Source organism: Coloeus monedula, assembly GCF_965178545.1.
Source record: "Coloeus monedula genome assembly, chromosome: 17".
Lineage (NCBI taxonomy): Eukaryota > Metazoa > Chordata > Aves > Passeriformes > Corvidae > Coloeus > Coloeus monedula.
In genome coordinates, this window is record NC_138797.1 from 7,111,846 (window position 1) to 7,129,132 (window position 17,287).

At 53.9% G+C, this 17,287-nt stretch overlaps 1 protein-coding gene across 1 annotated transcript in view; it reads left to right on the forward strand.

The window, feature by feature from the left end:
* NOL4L (nucleolar protein 4 like) overlaps positions 1-17,287 on the forward strand; it is a gene marked incomplete at both ends in the record, with an annotated part of 58,979 nt that overhangs the window by 7,327 nt on the left and 34,365 nt on the right. Inside the window, 2 exons of the mRNA XM_082293049.1 lie at positions 10,605-10,760; positions 14,363-14,474. Coding sequence (XP_082149175.1) covers positions 10,605-10,760; positions 14,363-14,474 — 268 coding nt within the window. The remainder of the gene's footprint in view (positions 1-10,604; positions 10,761-14,362; positions 14,475-17,287) is intronic.

Sequence of the window (17,287 nt, forward strand, 5' to 3'; positions counted from 1 at the left end):
AGTCTCACAGCACTGGGACAAGCAGCCAGTCCAGGGAAGCTGGTCCCTTGGGCATGCTTTTGGGTTTGCCGTTCCCATCCTCAGTTTGAACGCTGGTCGTGTGGCTCCCAGAGCTGGGAGGAGGCCTGCCTGCTCCCGCTCACCTGCGCCGGGCGTTTGGATCCGGCAGAAAGCCCTTGAGCTGGTGACAAAGGTCTGGATGTGGGCTGGAAAGTACAGTCCTGTCTCTTAGCAACTGGTTCCTACCTCTGAGCTCTCGGAGCCGTGTGTGGGACAGAGAGCATCAGTCACGCTCCCGCTGCCGCAGCAGCGACGCGCTGAGGAGGGGATGGGGGGATCAGACCGACTCCAGCCACCGCCGAGGCGCTTAAAGAAGCTCAGGCATTTCTAGCACAAGCAGTCATCTGTGAGCCCAATCAAAGCTCCGGTTTAATTGCTTTCCTCGTGCCCTTCTCTGCCCGGCCAGCGAGCGCCGATTGGCTGCGGCAGCGGTGCCTGCCGGCACCCAGAGCCTGCTCCCCACCGCGCTAGGGTGGGGACGGCGGAGGGAGGAGGAAGAGAGAGGACCGTGTATTTCTAAAAAAATTCGGCGTCCTCGGGTCCTCCCCTGAACTCCTCCGCAGGGCACCTGGGAATCCCCGTCCTCTCAGGGGCATTTGCATGGCTGTTTTCCCTCTCAGGGCTTGTTCTGCTGCTTCACCCTCGTGTTTCCTCTCCCAGCCCAAAGCAGCTCCTCTCTGCTGAGCGTTTCTCAGGGGCTCCCTTGCCAAGCACTGTTTCATAAACATTTTCACGAATCCTCTGCTTTGTCCTCCTAATTAACCATCCAATTGGCCCCCAATGGAGCCTTCACCTCTCCTGTGAAGATCCTGCTTGCACAGATTATAACCTGTCAGCTGCCAATTTATTCCTCACACAGAGGGCAGGTTGTATTAATTGTCTGCCTTCCCTACCCCGCTTGCTTTGCCACCCCCCCCCCTTTCCTCTGCTCCCAAAAGCATCCCTGTTTGGAGACACAGACTCACAAAAGACCAAGGAGAGCCAGATGTGAGGGCAATCCATATGCCCCATGTGTCCAGCCTGCAGTGATGTGGCACTGAAACCACATGTGATGGGATGAAGTGTCACACCTTGGAGAGGGATCTCTGTGGATAGATTACCACGACAGAGTGTTTAAGACCATGCTTGACTTCTGCTCCCCCCACGTGTAGTCTCAGTTAAGAGCTCAAAAAAATTCTACTTGGTCATCCCAGGTTAACGGGAAATCATTCCTGGGCTTATCTACAAGTCCAAGTTTGGCTTTTGGAAGGGTTGGGGTCCACCTAGAGTGGTTATGATGGAAATGAATCAGAATACAGAGGGGGTTTACCTGAATTCAAGGGGAGAACAAACAGATTTCCATCTGTGTCTGTCCCCTGTGGCCCCTGCCCTGACTCCCTGTATAGGACCCTCCAGCCTTGCAGAGCCAGAGCCCAGGATAAATACAAGTGCCTGCTCTCACTGAGGGCAGTGGACATTTGTTTTCCCAGGTTCCCATGTCGGGAAAGGGTGTGATGGAGTCCAGCATGACCCGTATGGTTCCATAACGTCCCCATTTCTTGAACCCAGCGTGGGCTCGCAGGGAGCAGATGCAGTGGTCCTTGGCTGTGGCAATTGGTGTTTCCAGGCTCTGGCATCAGGGCCTGGCTGTGCTGAAGCCACTGTGGTGTGGTGCAGCTCAACCCCTGCTGTGCCCTGACCTGAAGAGGAGCCTGGTTTGGAAGGGAAGGGCGTGCAGGCCTTTTTACCCCCCTCCAACATCCGCTGAGCTGTCAGCATTTCCCTAGAGGCCCATCTTGCTGTTCCTGTGGGAGTCTCCGACAGTGGCCCACATACTGGTAACTGCCAGGGCACAGGGAGCTGGCACCAGGATGCCACACATCCAGGGCTCAGCCTCTCAGCCCTGCCTGACCTTGATTCACTGTAGCATCATTTGTAACTGATTTTACATAATTTTTCTTACCACTGACAAGCTGAACTTCTGCCGCTGCTCCGTATCTCCTCCTCCTCAGTTTCATTTTGACATCACTGTGTTCTCACTGTAGGTGTGATGATGTCACCTGGCTGCCCTCATGGGTCTATTCCTAGGCATAGAGGGGTCACCTTGCTGTGACAGGTCATCTCATCACTTGTTACAGTGCCTTGGCCCCCTCTGACTCAAAGGATTTTGTTTTGTGGGTGATATTTATTAGATTAGTGCTCGGTGCTGGGCAGATTGCTCACGGTGATAAGTTACTTCAAGGAAGAGCCACCTCTAGACATGTTCTGAGTTTGTGTTACAGCTACATGTTTTCAATATTCTTTAGATTCCTAGTTTTATATTTTTTTCAGGATGCTGTGGAATATAAAACATTTCTGCTTGCAAAGGCAGTTTACCATTTCCCCCCCTTTTTTCCATTCTGGTAGCATTCTCCCCCAAATCACCTAAACCAAGATTCAAATGACATTAAGAAATCGCTGCCCACCTTTGCAAATATGTTTTAAAAAATACCCAAACTCCTATTTTAGAATCATAGAATCCTAGAAGGGTTTGGGTGGAAATGGACCTTAAAGATCATCTTGTTCCAACCCCCTGCTGTGGGCAGGGACACCTTTCACTAGACCAGGTTGCTCCAAGCCCAGTCCAACCTGACCTTGAGCACTTTCAGGTACAGAGCATCCACAGTTTCTCTGTGCAAACCCTGCCTGTTTCAAAATAGTAAGAAATACTGCAACATGATAATAATCCCCAGATAATAATGCTCATGATCTCTTCCCTGTTGGCACCCACAGCGTGGCGCTTCTCCCGCACAGGTCCCGCACACCTCAGAGAGGAGTGTGATGCTCACCAGCTGACTGGGAGTGGAAAGTCCACAGCCCCAGGGAGCAATTTCCCTGGAAGGTCAGTCGGGTGCTCCACTCACGAGGCTGCAGGAACCATTCTCACCAAACCCAAGTGAAACAGTGCTCCAACAGCAGCTCAGGCTGCCCCACGGCACCCAGTATTTTGTTATCCCTGAAAGAGCCGGCTCCCCCTCGCTCCTGGCCAGCAGGTGCAGGGTCACATTTATTGGGGATCACTGCGCTTGCCTCTGCCTGCCAGATCCAGCTGCTCCTGTGGCTTCCCTGCCAGCGCACAGCCCGGTGCTGGCAGGGAGGCAGCTCTGCTCTCTCGCGCCGTGCAAAATGTCCTCTGCCTCCCAGGCAGAGCAGGCATCCAAGGAGCCTCTAAGCAGGCATCCGAGCAAGAATCTCTTCCTGCTGGGCTTCCCCTCTGTCCTTCAGGCAGCCCTGGAATGGGTGGCAGCCCTGGGATTGATGACAGCCCCATCCCCAGCTGCCCACCAGACCCCGAGCACACCAACCTCCCCTCGGCACCCTGCACCTGGGCCCTCTCCACAGCTGGAGGCAGGGCTGCCATTTCCAGGCCTGCCCCTCCCAGGCCGCTGTGTTTTCATTCCCAGGCCTGGGAGCCAGGAGAGGAATAAGACGAGGTCAGAGCAAAGGCCTGGACCCATCCCCATGGCTCAGCTGCGGCGGCTGAAAGAGCAGCTCTCTCTGAAGAGGTGCCTGTGCCCTGTGAAAGACACACACCTCAGCTGTGTTTGCCAGCTAAAAATAAAGCACCCGGCTCCCCTCATGAGGAAGTATTTACTTTGGGAAAAAAAAAAAAAGTATTGTGTACAGTTCTGGGTAGAGAAACAATGTGAATGCCCCCAGTCCTGGCCTGAGTCAGCACAGAGTGTCGGGAAAATGATTTCTTCTTGTGCCTCAGTTTCCCCAGGAGAAATGAACCCTCCTGGGCTAGAGGGATGCTCAGCTGCTCAGCAGGGCTGGGGCTGTTTTCGCTGCAGTGAGTAGAGCTGGAGCTCTAAGTGCAGGATGGGGCTTTGTGTTTGCTTGGTGCAACAAGACACAACACAAAATGCTCGGCACAGGGAAACACCATCAGCATTTTAGCAACTGCTTTTCTCCCCTTTTTCAACCAGAAATGATCAGAAAAATTTCCGAGCAAAATATTTCCAGGAGAAAAAAGAGCAAAATCTGTCAGTCAGAGCATTTCCCATCGTCTTCTTGTGGATTCTTTTATTATGAGCAATACAGCTGATACTGTTTTCAGCCCAGTGTCTCCCTGGTGTCTATTTCTAAGGCACACACTGTGCCCATGACATGAGGGGCAAGAGGAAGAGGGAAGTTCGAGGAATCTAGCTTCTCTTTCTCCTCGCAGCATTAGCAGAGGGAGCCTGCTGTGGTTTAACATATCCCCCGCAAAAGCTGCTTTCATCCTACACCTAAATACCATGAGGAGTGAACTTCCTAAAGCCCCGGAGAAGTCTAAATATAGAAGCCAATCAAGGGCTGACTTCCCAGAGATGAGAAGTACCAAGAACAGTTTCTTGATCAAAAGTTGTAAGAGTCCATATTGAAATAAAACGTCTGTTTTGGTGCTGAAGCCTGTGCAGGAGAAGTAGTTGCAGAGGTGGGCTGTGTGCTGGTGGTGGCCACAGCACTGGCACGGGTGGACACTGGGAGGCCACAGGCTGCTCAGGGGGATGGACTTGAGGAATCACAGTGTTCAGAGGAAATTCTTGCCTGTGAGGGTGGCAAGGCACTGGCACAGGCTGCCCAGAGAAGCTGTGGCTGTCCCATCACTGGAAGCGTTCCAGGCCAGATTGGATGGGGCTTGGAGAAATCTGGTCTAGTGGAAGGTGTCCCTGCCCATGGCAGAGGGATTGGAACAAGATGGTTTTTAAGATCACTTCCAATCCAAACCATTCCATGTTTCTGTGATCTCTGGAGCACTTGATGGGATGTCTCTAGCATTGTGGCAGGATTACACCCCATCCTGTATGTCACAGTTTCTGATCCCACTAGGTCCCAATTGCTTTGTCCTGTGCACATGCACTCCCTGGTCCAGCTGAGCATTTTTGTCAGAAGACCAAAATTTCCCTTAGAACAAAATACAACTTGTAGAAAATTAGAAAGGCACTTCAGAGAGGAAAGAGCAGCAGAGTGCTCAGATAAAACCCAAACCCCCCTTTTGCTCATCTCAAAAAAGGGATCCTCCTTTGTGCAGCCATAGGAACCACCCAGGGCTGGCAGAAAGGGCGAGGGATGGATGAGTGCCACAGGAATGGCACTGCTGCTGGTGTGGGCTGGGGAACCCATGGTCACACCATGGGGTGACTCCAGTGTGGGACAGGAAAACTCTGCTCCTGACCTGGCTGGGGACAGTGGCTGTGTCCCACAGCCAGCAGCAGCTGGAGCACAGGCAGAGAGAACGATGTGGCCTGTCTGTGTGTACAAGGGAGGTGACCTTGAGGGACAGCTCGATACGGCTGGCCCCAAACCTCCAGCTCGGCTGTCCCAGGGATGAGGGTGACAGTGGCCCTTCCAGACAGCAGCAGGAAATTAGAGTTTAACGTGTGACTCTGTACTGGGGCGGGGAGATGCTGTGGTTGGGAGATACAGAAGGGAACGCTTTCATGTGGGAAGTGCAAGGAGAGGCAAGGGCAGAGGGTCTGCTCCCGGGCAGAGAGCAGAACGCAGCCATTATCAGGCAAGGCTCTGCTGGCAGGAAGCGGCTTTTGACTCACAGGAAGCTGAATTCGGCTGGTATCAGCCCCTCGCGCGAGGGCCAGGGCAGTGTTTTATCTGCTGTGGAGCACAGCAGATGGGGGAGCAGTCGGCACTCCCTCCCATCCCACTCCTGCTCCAGCAGTCCCAGTCTGATGGCCCTCCAGCTTAGCCCCCTTGGAAAAGGGATGCTTCCCTGCGGAGCCGTGAAGCGGGGTAGCTTCCTGGGCTCCAGAAGAGCTGCCAGTCCCACTGGAGAAGGCAGATATCGCCCTGCCAGCCAGTGCAAGGGCAGAGCCAAGACCCTGCACGCTGCTGAGCCCAGAACGGGCAGTTCCTCTGGCAACATCTACCCCAGTCAGTCTGAAGAAGAGCTGGGAGCATGCAGGCTTTGGAGAGCTCAGGTTAAATGCTCCCAGATTCTCGCAAACCCAAGTCCAAGTTGGGGAAGGGCTTGCAGGGTTAAGAAGTCCTGTGCATGAAGCCTGCTGTCATCCCTTGGCCTCCCTGGAGCTGCCTGGGTTGGGAGTCTGGTTTCGCTGGGGTGGTGGCAGCTTGCCGGGGCTTGGGGTGGAGGTCACCGCGGGCAGCATGGACTGGATCAGGTGGCAGCTGCTGGCCATAGATCTGCCCCACAGAAAACAGGGTTAGCTCATCAGTGCTGCACTTTGGCTGTGAAAACCTCCCATTATGGTAGTTTTCACACCCAGGCCAGGCTGCTGAGGAATGGCCACAGGGGCTGGTGGAGACACAGCAGGTTGCTGGGAGCAGAGGGAGCTGGGCAGGTGGAGGAGGCTGGTCATGGAGATGTGTGGGTGCTGCTGCCAGGCTCCAAGGCAGGACAGGGCTGTGTAGGAGCAATGGCAGGGCTGTGTGGCAGCATGGCAGGTCTGTGTGGGAGCATGGCAGGGCTGTGGGAGCCATGGCAGGTCTGTGTGGGAGCATGGCAGGGCTGTGGGAGCCATGGCAGGGCTGTGGGAGCCATGGCAGAGCTATGGGAGCCATGGCAGGGCTGTGGGAGCCACGGCAGGGCTGTGGGAGCCATGGCAGAGCTATGGGAGCCACGGCAGGGCTGTGGGAGCCACGGCAGGGCTATGGCAGCATGGCAGAGCTGTGGGAGCCACGGCAGAGCTGCGGGAGCCATGGCAGAGCTGTGGGAGCCACGGCAGAGCTGTGGGAGCCACGGCAGGGCTGTGGGAGCCACGGCAGAGCCGTGGGAGCCACGGCAGGGCTGTGGGAGCATGGCAGGGCTGTGGGAGCTTGGCAGGTCCGTGAGGGAGCCATGGCAGATCCCTGGGGAAACCGTGGCAGGTCCGTGTGGGAGCCTGACGGGGCTGTGGGAGCCAGGGCAGGTCCCTGTGGGGCTGCGGCGGGGCTGTGGGAGCACGGTAGGGCTGCAGTGGGGCTCGGGAGGTGGGCAGAGCTCCGGCGGGATGGCGGTGCCTGGGGGTGGTAGGAGCCCGCCCCGGATTCTGCCCCTGCCCGCCCGTCCCAGGCTCGGCGAGGTGCGGGACCGGCCACAGCGGGGCCCCGCCGCCGCCGCCGCCGGTGCCTGCCCCGGGCCGGCCCGCGCCGGGCGGGGCGCGGCGGGCGCGGGGGCAGCGGGCGCGGGGCGGCGGCGGCGGGCCCGGGGGAGCGGATTACCGCCGGTTGCCGTGGTTACCCGCTACCTGCCGGCGGGCCCCAGCCCGGCCCGGGCGGGGGGGCTCGCCCGGCCCTGCCTCCCTCCTCGCCGCGGCAGATGTCACCCCGCGCCGCCACTCGGGGCTGCCCGGGCGCTCCCCGTCCCCTCCCGCCGCACCGCCCCCGTCCCGGGCCGGGCGGGGGCCGAGCGTGCCCGGGGCGGCTGCCGAGAACAAAGGTGCCGGGGCTCGGCGCTGGCAGCGCCATGGTCGGTCCCCGGCCCTGGGAAGCGCTGCCCGGCCCGTGCCGCAGCCGGGACAGCGCTGCCTGAAATGGCTGTCGCCGCCCGGGGCCGGGCACGGGAGGGGACCTCGGCCCGCAGAGGCACCTCCCGACACTGATTCGCGGGTGCTGGAGGTGGCCGGGGTCGGAGGGATGGAGCAGGGACAGAGGAGATGCAGGGGCAGCGAGGTCCAGGAGGGTGGTCCCAGGGCAGAGGGTCCCGGGGGTACGGGCGCTGAGGGATGTGGAACTAGAGGAGATGGGGAAGACAAAGGACACTGGGGAGGAAAAAGACCTGATGGAGAAGAGGAGGTGAGAGGAGAGAGTGCTCACAGCTCTGGGAAGGTGGGGAGGACGAGAGGAAAGGGGGGGTAAGAACTGTGGGGCACGGTACACGGAGACAGAGAAGGAGAGACTGGGAAGGGGGAGAGACAGACCGGTGCTGGGCAAATATAGGAGAAAGGAGGATGACTGGAATGTGGCAAAGGGACTCCTCAGCGCCTGAAATGCCACTCATTTCCAAGCACCTATGTCAGGGCTGAGCTTTGCTCCTGAAATCTTTTACTCCTTGTGGGGCAGGTGACTTCTAACAAAGCCCCAGCACCAGGACAGGGTAAAAGCATCCCTTCTTCCCATTCTGCTTCCCAACTGAATTTTTATTGCTATTTAAACCTGAGGGGTTTTAAGCCTTTCTGAGATATTATGGGCTCTGACTCATGCCTTGAATACTGGTGAGCAATGCTGGGTGTGGAAGGAGGAACCCGAGGGGCGTGGGCCCCTCAGAGAGGTACTCTACAGCACACGTGTCCTCTTAAATCCTAGGTCAACATTTGGGTATATTGCCAGATATAAACCTCCCTAATCCTGGAGGCACTGACTTGATACAGCTTCTTATGCCCAGTGGCTTTGATACTGCTTGCATCTCACCTGCTTACCAAAGCTAAATAATCATCACGGGGAGAGCAGTCACAAGGCTGAGGAGGGGATGGAGAGACGCAAGGAGTCAGGGGAGGATCGCTGCAGGGAGTGGGATGCTGAGGAGGCAGCTCCGGCATCCGGCATCCAGCCGGGGTGGAGAGGAAAGTGCTGCTGGGTGTGCAGGGAGGCTGTAGCAATGCCCAGACCCTGAGGTTACCTTCACTGCATTCCTTCTGAAACCGGGAAGGAAACAGGGACCTGCTGGCCGTGCAGGGAGGAGGATATTAGCCGGTTGGAAACTGATTTGCATACAGGGTTGGTTACAGCCTTAATTTTGAGGGCTCTGCTTGTTAGATCTGACTGTGCTTTTCCCCTGCTGCATTTTCCTTTGTCCTGTTTCTGTAATTATCCTCATTTCAACCCTGCTCTGAGGATTATTGGTCAGTAGGAAGCCTCCTAATGCCCGCTCCTCCTTGGCAGGGGAATACCCATGCCCTCGATTAAACTGAAACTCTCTGAACAGTGACAGAAGAAATTAGATCTATATTCCTCAAAGACACTCCCTGGGGCGAAGTTTCCCGACCCCCACCACGCAGCGCTGCCACCCTGCCCCTTGTGTTCGCTCTCAATATTCTCTTTGTTACAGCCACCTTCAGACCCGGCTTGGGGCTCCCCGGGGAGGGCAGAGGTGGTTTGTGTTGGAAAATCCTCGTGCCCGTGTCCCGGGTGAGCTCAGCGACCGTCCCGCTGCAGCCTGCGCCCAGGACAGGCAGTCTCTGTTCCGAAATTGGGGTGAGGAGCCAACCCTAATAGGCAGCACCGTACATTAAATGACTGCTCCTCTGAGATGTTGGGTAGCTTTAGCAGAAGGTGGGCCCACAAAGTGATTGATTTTTGAGAGACTCTTGACTGGTGGCTTAAAGAACAGCATTTATTCAATCTATAGACTGTGTAAGATACACAGAGCCCAACCAAGGACAACACAAACGCAGGTTAGGAGACTGGGTGTTCCCTTTACGTGCAGACCCCTGCCAGACCCTGCCCACAGCTCCCAGCCAGCCTCTGCCTGCCCTCAGGGATGTGTGAATGCACGTGAAAAAGATAGTTTGCAGGTCATTTAGAAGTGCAGGTTGCTGCTTAGCAGCCTGGTGGGTACTCACTGGATAACATCCATGCATTCCTTTTGGAAAGGAGGCCTTAAAGGGATGTTTATATATATATGTGTGTATATATATATATATATATAATATTTTTAAATTTTTTTTTTGTCTACGCAAAAATGGCATTTTTTCAAGGAGCAAGCTAAGTGACCTCCCAAAGCCTGGCCCTTTCTCAGTCCCCCTTGCCATTACAGTAGCCAGTGACCACCTCCCACTAACCCTTCCTGCCCTGGTGCTTTGTGCCGAGTGCCGATAGCAGCTGCCGGGTCCCAGAGGCTGCCTCCCCTTCCCACGGCATACCCTGCCAGTGTGAGCTGACACCGTTGGTGCCAGTCAGCTCGGAGGAGCACTGCTCCCCACGCTTCCCACTCCCATCAGTCTGTCACCACTGTCGTGTGGCAGAATTACTGCCTCCTGCTCTCCAGCACATCCGAACACACAAAGAGCTGTGCTGCTGCTGCCAGCGCTCAGCTGCTCTGCGTCTGTGAGAGGGAGGGAGCCTTGGAAAGGTCAGCGCAGGGAAGGAGGGGATGCTGGCTCCTTCCTTTAGGGGCTGTATCCTGGCATCACAGTGAAACCTTGTCCTGCTGGCTGATCCATGTCCACGGGGACTGCAGCCAGCGAGAGTACCTTACACCTCAGGGCTTCCCAGGATGGTTTAGCACCATGTGCAGGTCCAAAGAGCTTCCCCTGCCTGTTCCCCACCTAGCAAAATCACCCCACACTATGGAAATTGAATTTCTTGATCAGTTAAGACTCCACTCTGGACTCTTCCCTTGTTTTTATTCCTGGCCCAATTTCACTGCCAGCTTTAGCAGCACAACAGCAGCAGCCGCCAGTGCCCTGGCTACAGCAGGATCCTCCCTGAAGCGATGTTTAATTTATCCCCCACATCCCCCGTGCCCAAGGCAGCCCGAGGCAGGAGCACCGCCACTCTGCCCCCTCCAACCGCATTAGCCCCGGGCTGATCTCGTCACCCCTGTCACCCATCGCTGACACTAACTCAACTTGCCTGCACTGTTGTAGGGGGCAGATGGACTGTCGGAGCCCGAGGGCATCTCTCTGAAACGCGTGGCTGTGGTGGAAGATTTCTTTGACATCATCTACTCGATGCATGTGGAAAGCTCGTCGGAGCCGGGCAAAGCACCCAAACATGCCGGGCAGAAGAAAACCTACCGAGCGGTGAGAGTCCCCCCGTGCCCCGGGCAGGGAGGCCACTGGAGCGGAGGGGCTGCGGGAGGGAGAGTCCCTCGGGAATGGGGATGACAGGGCAGGTAGAAGCAGAGCCACTGACGGGAGGCAGAGGCGAGGCAGAGCCCAGTGTGCCTGTGCGGAGAGGCGTGAGGAAGGAGGGGTTTAGAGGCAGAGCAGCTGTGCTCGGGGAATCCGGGCTGCAGCGGCAGCACAGCGCGGCTGCTGGGAGAGGAGAGAGCAAGGGAATCATACAAAGGCACTGTGCATGTCTGAAGGGAAAAGGAAGAGAAATCCTCAGTATTAGTGATGGACGAGAGAATGTTTGTCTGGTGCCTTGCATGCTCCAGGTCATCTGCCTCCCTGTCTCCCTCAGCCAGAGGCAAATGTCTCGCGTGGGGCCTTGAAGGTCAGGAGCAGCAGAAAGGGGGACTGGGGCATGGCCGTGGCCTTCCCCTCCTCTCCAGCCCATCCTGGGTTTCCTCAGTTACAAAATGGAGGTAGGCACCAAGCAAAGTCTTGTCTTGGCTCTATGGATGCCAAGAACCAGCTCTATCCACCCTGAAACACCACTCTAGTTAGGTCAGGAATAATTTAGCTTGAAGTGCGCTTCTCCAGGGAGCTTGCTGTTTCTCCTGACTCTGCACAGCCCTTCGATGCAAACATTTGGGCTCTCCTTTTACAAGAAGAGCTGAAGTCACTGTCCAAAACCAAGCTACTCCCTTGAATCCCACAGCCCTAAGGACCAGGTCGCTTAGAGACAGGAGTGGCTTGCTGGCAGCTCATCTCTCTGGTGTATACAATGTCTCAGAGAGGTCTGTGCAGGCTGCCCTTGTCTCTGTGATGATGCCTGAGGTTCTGCACAGCTCAGTGTGCTGCCAGAGTCAGCACAGGGTTGGAGTCTGTCCTGCCTGCCTATGTCCGTGCTCCATCCACACTGTGGTGCTGGCAGTGCTGGTGAGGCAGCCCAGTGCCCTGCAGCCTCCCACATATGGTGGGAGTCCCCAGGGAGCAGGGCTGTGCACACAGAGCTCATGGCATCGCTCCCTGCCCTGAGCACTCGAGTCCTGCCTGTGGCAGAGCATCGGGCCAGGGCACACACTGACCCTCCCTGGCTGGGGGCAAGCGACCTCTCTATGGTCCAGGGGGGGCAGCCCCACCAGCATGACCACAATTCAAAAACTTTCTGCTCATTTCCCCAGCAGACCACTCCAACCCTCCCCTAATTCCTTCAATTCATCTCTCTGGAGGACTAATCTGTGCCCTGCACAGCCCCAGGGGAGCAGGCTGGATCCGTCTGTTTTCCCAGGCCTGCTCACAGCAGTCAGAGAGCTTCACGCTCCACCCCTCATCTCCCTCTTGAGCTGAGATCATCACATTAGCAGCGTGTATCCCCTCCTGACCTGGCAGGACGCTGCTGGCTGGGCTGCCCAGCCTCGCTCCTGCCCTCACTCCTGCCCTTGGTCCCTGGAGCGCCTTTGTAGCCTGAGCTGGAAGGTGAAATGGTGCAGAGCACGCGCCACGCCTGGCACGGGTGCACAAAGGGACGCTGCTGGGTGGCCAGTTGGGAGGCTCCAGGGTCCTCTGCCTCCTTCTCCCTGCTCCCTTTCCCCACCGCTTCTGATTAGAGACACTGGAGAGTTTGCCCTTGTCCATGACCTCCGGAGGGAGGCAATCAGAAAGGGAGTTTGGATGGGAGATAACTCATCAAGGAAGCAGTCTGCTCTGCAGAGCGTCAAATCAGCTGAGAAATAACAACTGTATCACTAAAATTAGCTGAACATTTGCAGCAGAGACTGTGGGCTTGCTGGAGCAAAAGAGGCAGGGAGATGGCTGAGCCCGGCGGGCAACACGCGGGGACGGTTCCCTGCCTGTGCCACCACACCACGGCTGCCACCAGCAATTTCCAGGCCCCTCATTCCAGCGTTTCTGCGGGAATCCCTTGTGCTTGTGCATCGATAAATATCCCACAGAGGCGAAGACTGAGCTGGCATCCGCTCGGCCACAACAGAGCTCGCTGGGGCTGCAGCTAAATAGGAGGAGAATCCCATGAGGACCAGGCACTGCAGCCTCCATTTGAGCGCTGGGACAAGGTCCCCGCCTGAACTTTCCACCCATCTGGCATTCTGTGCGTGTGAAAGCCCGGGCTCTGCTGCCGCGCAGTGGAGATGGATGCGGCTCCCTCCCACCGCAGCGGCCGGGCACGGCGCTGCCTCAGCCGTGATCCTGCAAAGCCACTGCCCCTGCCCCGCTACTCTGCTTCTAGAACAGCACCCCCCCCCAGGGTGGAAAAATGCTTGGAATTTAGGTATTTCTGTGTTTAACGTGGATTTATATAATTTAGGTATTATTTGTTAACTACATAAGGTAGGAGGACGATGCCCACCGGGCAGAGGAGGGGGATCAGGACATCCTGGGCTGTCTTCCCAGCTCGGCCCCATCGCCAGCCCTCACCCACGAGGTGTCTGATTGCAGCCCCACTTCCCGTCCTGAGCCCCACTTCTGCCGGGCTCACAGCCCCGAGGACTGGCACAAACAATTGAATTTCTGTCTGCTTTATGACCCCACTTGTAAGTGCTGTGACCCCTCTGGGGGTCACGGCCCCTGGTTTGGGAACCGCCGTGCTCGGACAAGTCACTTAGACCAAACAGGATGGGTGATTAACCATAGGAACCAGCCCAAAGTAAGAGGTGGGCTCTCCACCTTTTAATGCCTTCCAATTAAGACCAGATGTCTTCCTGGATGATGTTTTAGGCAAACCACAGGCCACTGGGCTGCAGGAGAACCTGGGTGAAGTTTCGTGACTTGTGCTACACAGGTCAGACTCCAAGATTTGATGGTCTTTTATGGCCTTAAAGAAGTCTACATTAAAATTGACTCATTCCTTCTCCAAATAACCTAGTCTTGATCTTTAGAAATACCATAAAATTACCGCTGGCAGGAATTAATTACAATAACAGGACTCTGGGATTGCCAGGCACCTTCTGTGGGTGCTTAGGTCTGGATCTAGTGTTTAACTTGAAGCATCCAAGTTTTAAATATTTATCCTTAGCTTTTCCTCATCTGTAAAATACATATCCCACAAAGGTACAGGAGACTTAATTCACTACTGTTTGGAAAACTGTTTTCAATTCCCTAGATAAAATATGTCACAGAAGTGCAAAATATTATTAACAGTAATTGATTGTCATTGTGGGAAAAAGTGACCTGCCCTTACAAAAGATTAATGGATTCTTCAGGTTACTGGTGTGATGGTAATTAACAATGCAAACAGAGCTGGCGAGGCCTTACTTTCGCATTTGATTCTTACACGTTCATAGCTTTGCTCTTCCCAGACTCCAAGGGGGAATGGGACGGCATTTCTGGGAAGGTGTGGCTATGCAGGGATACCAAAGGTCTGTTCATTTGTGTCTTGGTGCCTCTCTGGCACACCAGTTACCTTCCCAAAGTGTTCCCCCACCAACAGCTGCTCTGGAGGGAGGGATTTAGGACTGGAGGGAATAACATGTGGCTACGAGCTGTGCCCGTGGTCCCCATGCTCTCTGCCCCTTTCTCCCTCTCCCAGGACATACAGCTGTCTGTTGTTTCCCCAGATTGCAGAGACCTATGCTTTCCTCCCGAGAGAGGCTGTGACCAGGTTCCTGATGAGCTGCACCGAGTGCCAGAAGAGGATGCATTTTAACTCCAACGGCCTGGAGCCCAAAGGTAAAGGCGAGTGACTTCTGCCAGCAGAGCTGACACTGCATTTTGTACCAGCACAGTGCCACTGACAGCTGCCAGATACTGTCCTGCCCAGGAGATACATCTTAACCTAAAGGTTTTCCTAACCTGGACTATTTTTCGTCTTAGAGCCAAGCTGAAATAATTGCTTAAACCTGCTTCTTTCAGCTTAGGGAGCAGAAGCAGCCTGGCCTTCTTTCAGAGCTTCCCCAGTGCCATCCAAAACATGGGTCAAAAATACCACAGATATGGCTGCAATCAGCCCATGATCATGTGTGGGTGGAAACTTCAATGTCTAAAAAAAAAAACCATGAAGTTTTTCCCTGGAACTAGTAATATTGTATTGAAAGACACAGAATATGTCTGAATAGCTGAAGTTTCTGATAAAGAAGCAATTTACACTAATTAATAGATAAGCATGTGATCCTGAGTTTGACAATGGTAAATGTTTTGGCAATCACAGTTACACTGTGCCTGTGTACACACACACAATTAGTGTGGCCACTGAGGTGGTTGACTCGTTACAGTTCATTTGTAGACAGGTCCAATCTGCAGCTCCTTAGGTCTAAGAGAGAGCAGGAGTGGGAAGAAGATGGGATCAGGTTCTCTTCCAGGTTAAATGTTTGTCTGGGTTTTTTTCTGAATTACAAACTTGTTTTCATGATCAAGTGCAAAGAATCAAAATGATGTTGGTTTCCCCCATTAAAATTGCTTCTTAAAAAAAAACCTAAGCAAACTGCAGGGAATTGGTCTGTTTCAAAAGTGTCAAGGCAAACTGGCTCATTTGGCAGCTCTTACCAAGAAGGGAAGCAGAATTTAAGAAACAAAAGGCCCAACAATAGAGAATTTCTAGTATTAGATACTGATTGCCAACTGTTTACTGCTGAGAGCAGAGCTGTGGACATCCCAGAGGTTTGGTGTAAGTGGATTACATGCCATCTATCCAAAGGTAGTGACTGAAATGCTTTATACTCATTACATTTCTTAAAAACTCTCAAAAACTCTCCCAAATAACTCCATGTGAATTCTATTAGTTGAAGCTCCATTACTACAGCCCTTCCCACTCTGCCAGCTAAGGGCCTGATCCCTCTTTCCAATTACATCAAGAAAAGTTCTGGCCTTTGGCCTTGCTGGGAGCAAACCTGACCTTCACACTGATTGCACTGCATCCATCACGGGTGACGTTCCAAGCTCTGCAGCTGCAGCAGCCAGCTCAGTGGATGAGAAGGGTGATGGGATGAGTCAGGCCAACAGGGATGTCACTTGTTGGCTTCACCCACACCAGGACACCTTCCTAAATGCCTGGCAGTAGCCGAGCTGCCAGTTCCAGAGCTTGGAATCCTGTTTCAGGAGGCAGCTGATGAAAAGGGTTGTTGTTCCTTCACAGATTCACAGACTGGTTTGGTCTGGAAGGAACCTTAAAGTCCACCTCATTCCAACTCCCTGCTGTGGGCAGGGACACCTTCCATTAGATCAGGTTGCGCAAAGCCCTGTCCAACCTGGTCTTCCTTCAGGGGCTTCCACCCACCCACCATCCTGCATCTCCCGTGCCTCTCCCAGAAACACACACCCATCCCAGTTCAGAGGCAGCTCCGGGAACACCCGGTTCTGGATATCCCCTGCAGTGTGATCCTAGCTGTGGGAACCATGATCAGGGTTAACATCCATCTGTCCTGAATGAATTTATAAATTAATATCAATTATTGATTATTTTCATAAAGCTTCTCCCCTTAGCAATTCTCTTAAAAATAAATCAATCAGGAATACAAAGGATCCCACCGGTAAAAAGTCTTACTTACCCTCCAGGAATGAAAGGACAGAAGTGCTTCTTTGCCTGAATTGCACCTAAATAGTGACTAAGTACATGTGAAAATGCATTGAGTAGATTAGATAAGGTTACTTTTACTGGGGAAGGGTGTCTGATTTCACTAACACATATTCAGGAATTTATCAGGAGCAAATCACCTAAAGAAACCACTGGGGTCATAGAAGAATTACTGAGGTGTGTGCACATGCATACACACATACAAGCATATACAGGTAAAGTTTAACTCAGTAAGATGACAAAATTTGAGTAATTTCCATCTCTTCCTACTTCTCTGGTACGTGAACAAATCTGAGCACATTTAATTTGTGATCACAAAAATCCCTAATTAAACATATCTGACATCAAACCCTGCAGGGCACCCACATCATTCATAAAAGCAAATTGTCTTGCTTGTGGGAAAGTTTGAACATCACTGGACTTCACTGGGATCTCTTTACAGTGTTATTAAATTAGGAGTAATTCCGGTGGAGTGATAAAAATGTGGAGCTGGGATCAAAACCACTTCTGCTTATTCCATCTGTGTGTCCACCATGTGGGGCATGTGATAGAGATAACTGAAAAATGAGCTAAAGGATTCCAGGAGCTTCCTCTTGTGACATAGGATGTGAGGGTTGTTCCCGTGGAGCCCCCCAGGCCTTTTAAAACAAAGGTTTTCTTTCTTTTCCAGATAACTTAGAGAAAAAAAAAAAGGTTTGGTTTCTTGGGCTCAAACCCTTATGTGTTGCAGTTGCCTGAATTCACAGTGAATTTGTGGCCTCTAATGGGATTGTTCCAAATTTACATCAGGATGGTTTCAGGCAGAATCTAAGCACTAAAAGATCACTTACCCCCCTCTTCCTCCCATCTGAAGTTGCTGAGCTGCTCCTGTTCAGCTTCATTCATCTCTGCAGCACTGAGCAGTGGAGCAGGGAATGGCAGGAGAGCAACTTATCATCCTCAGAGATCTGAAACACTCACCTCATCCGTGCCT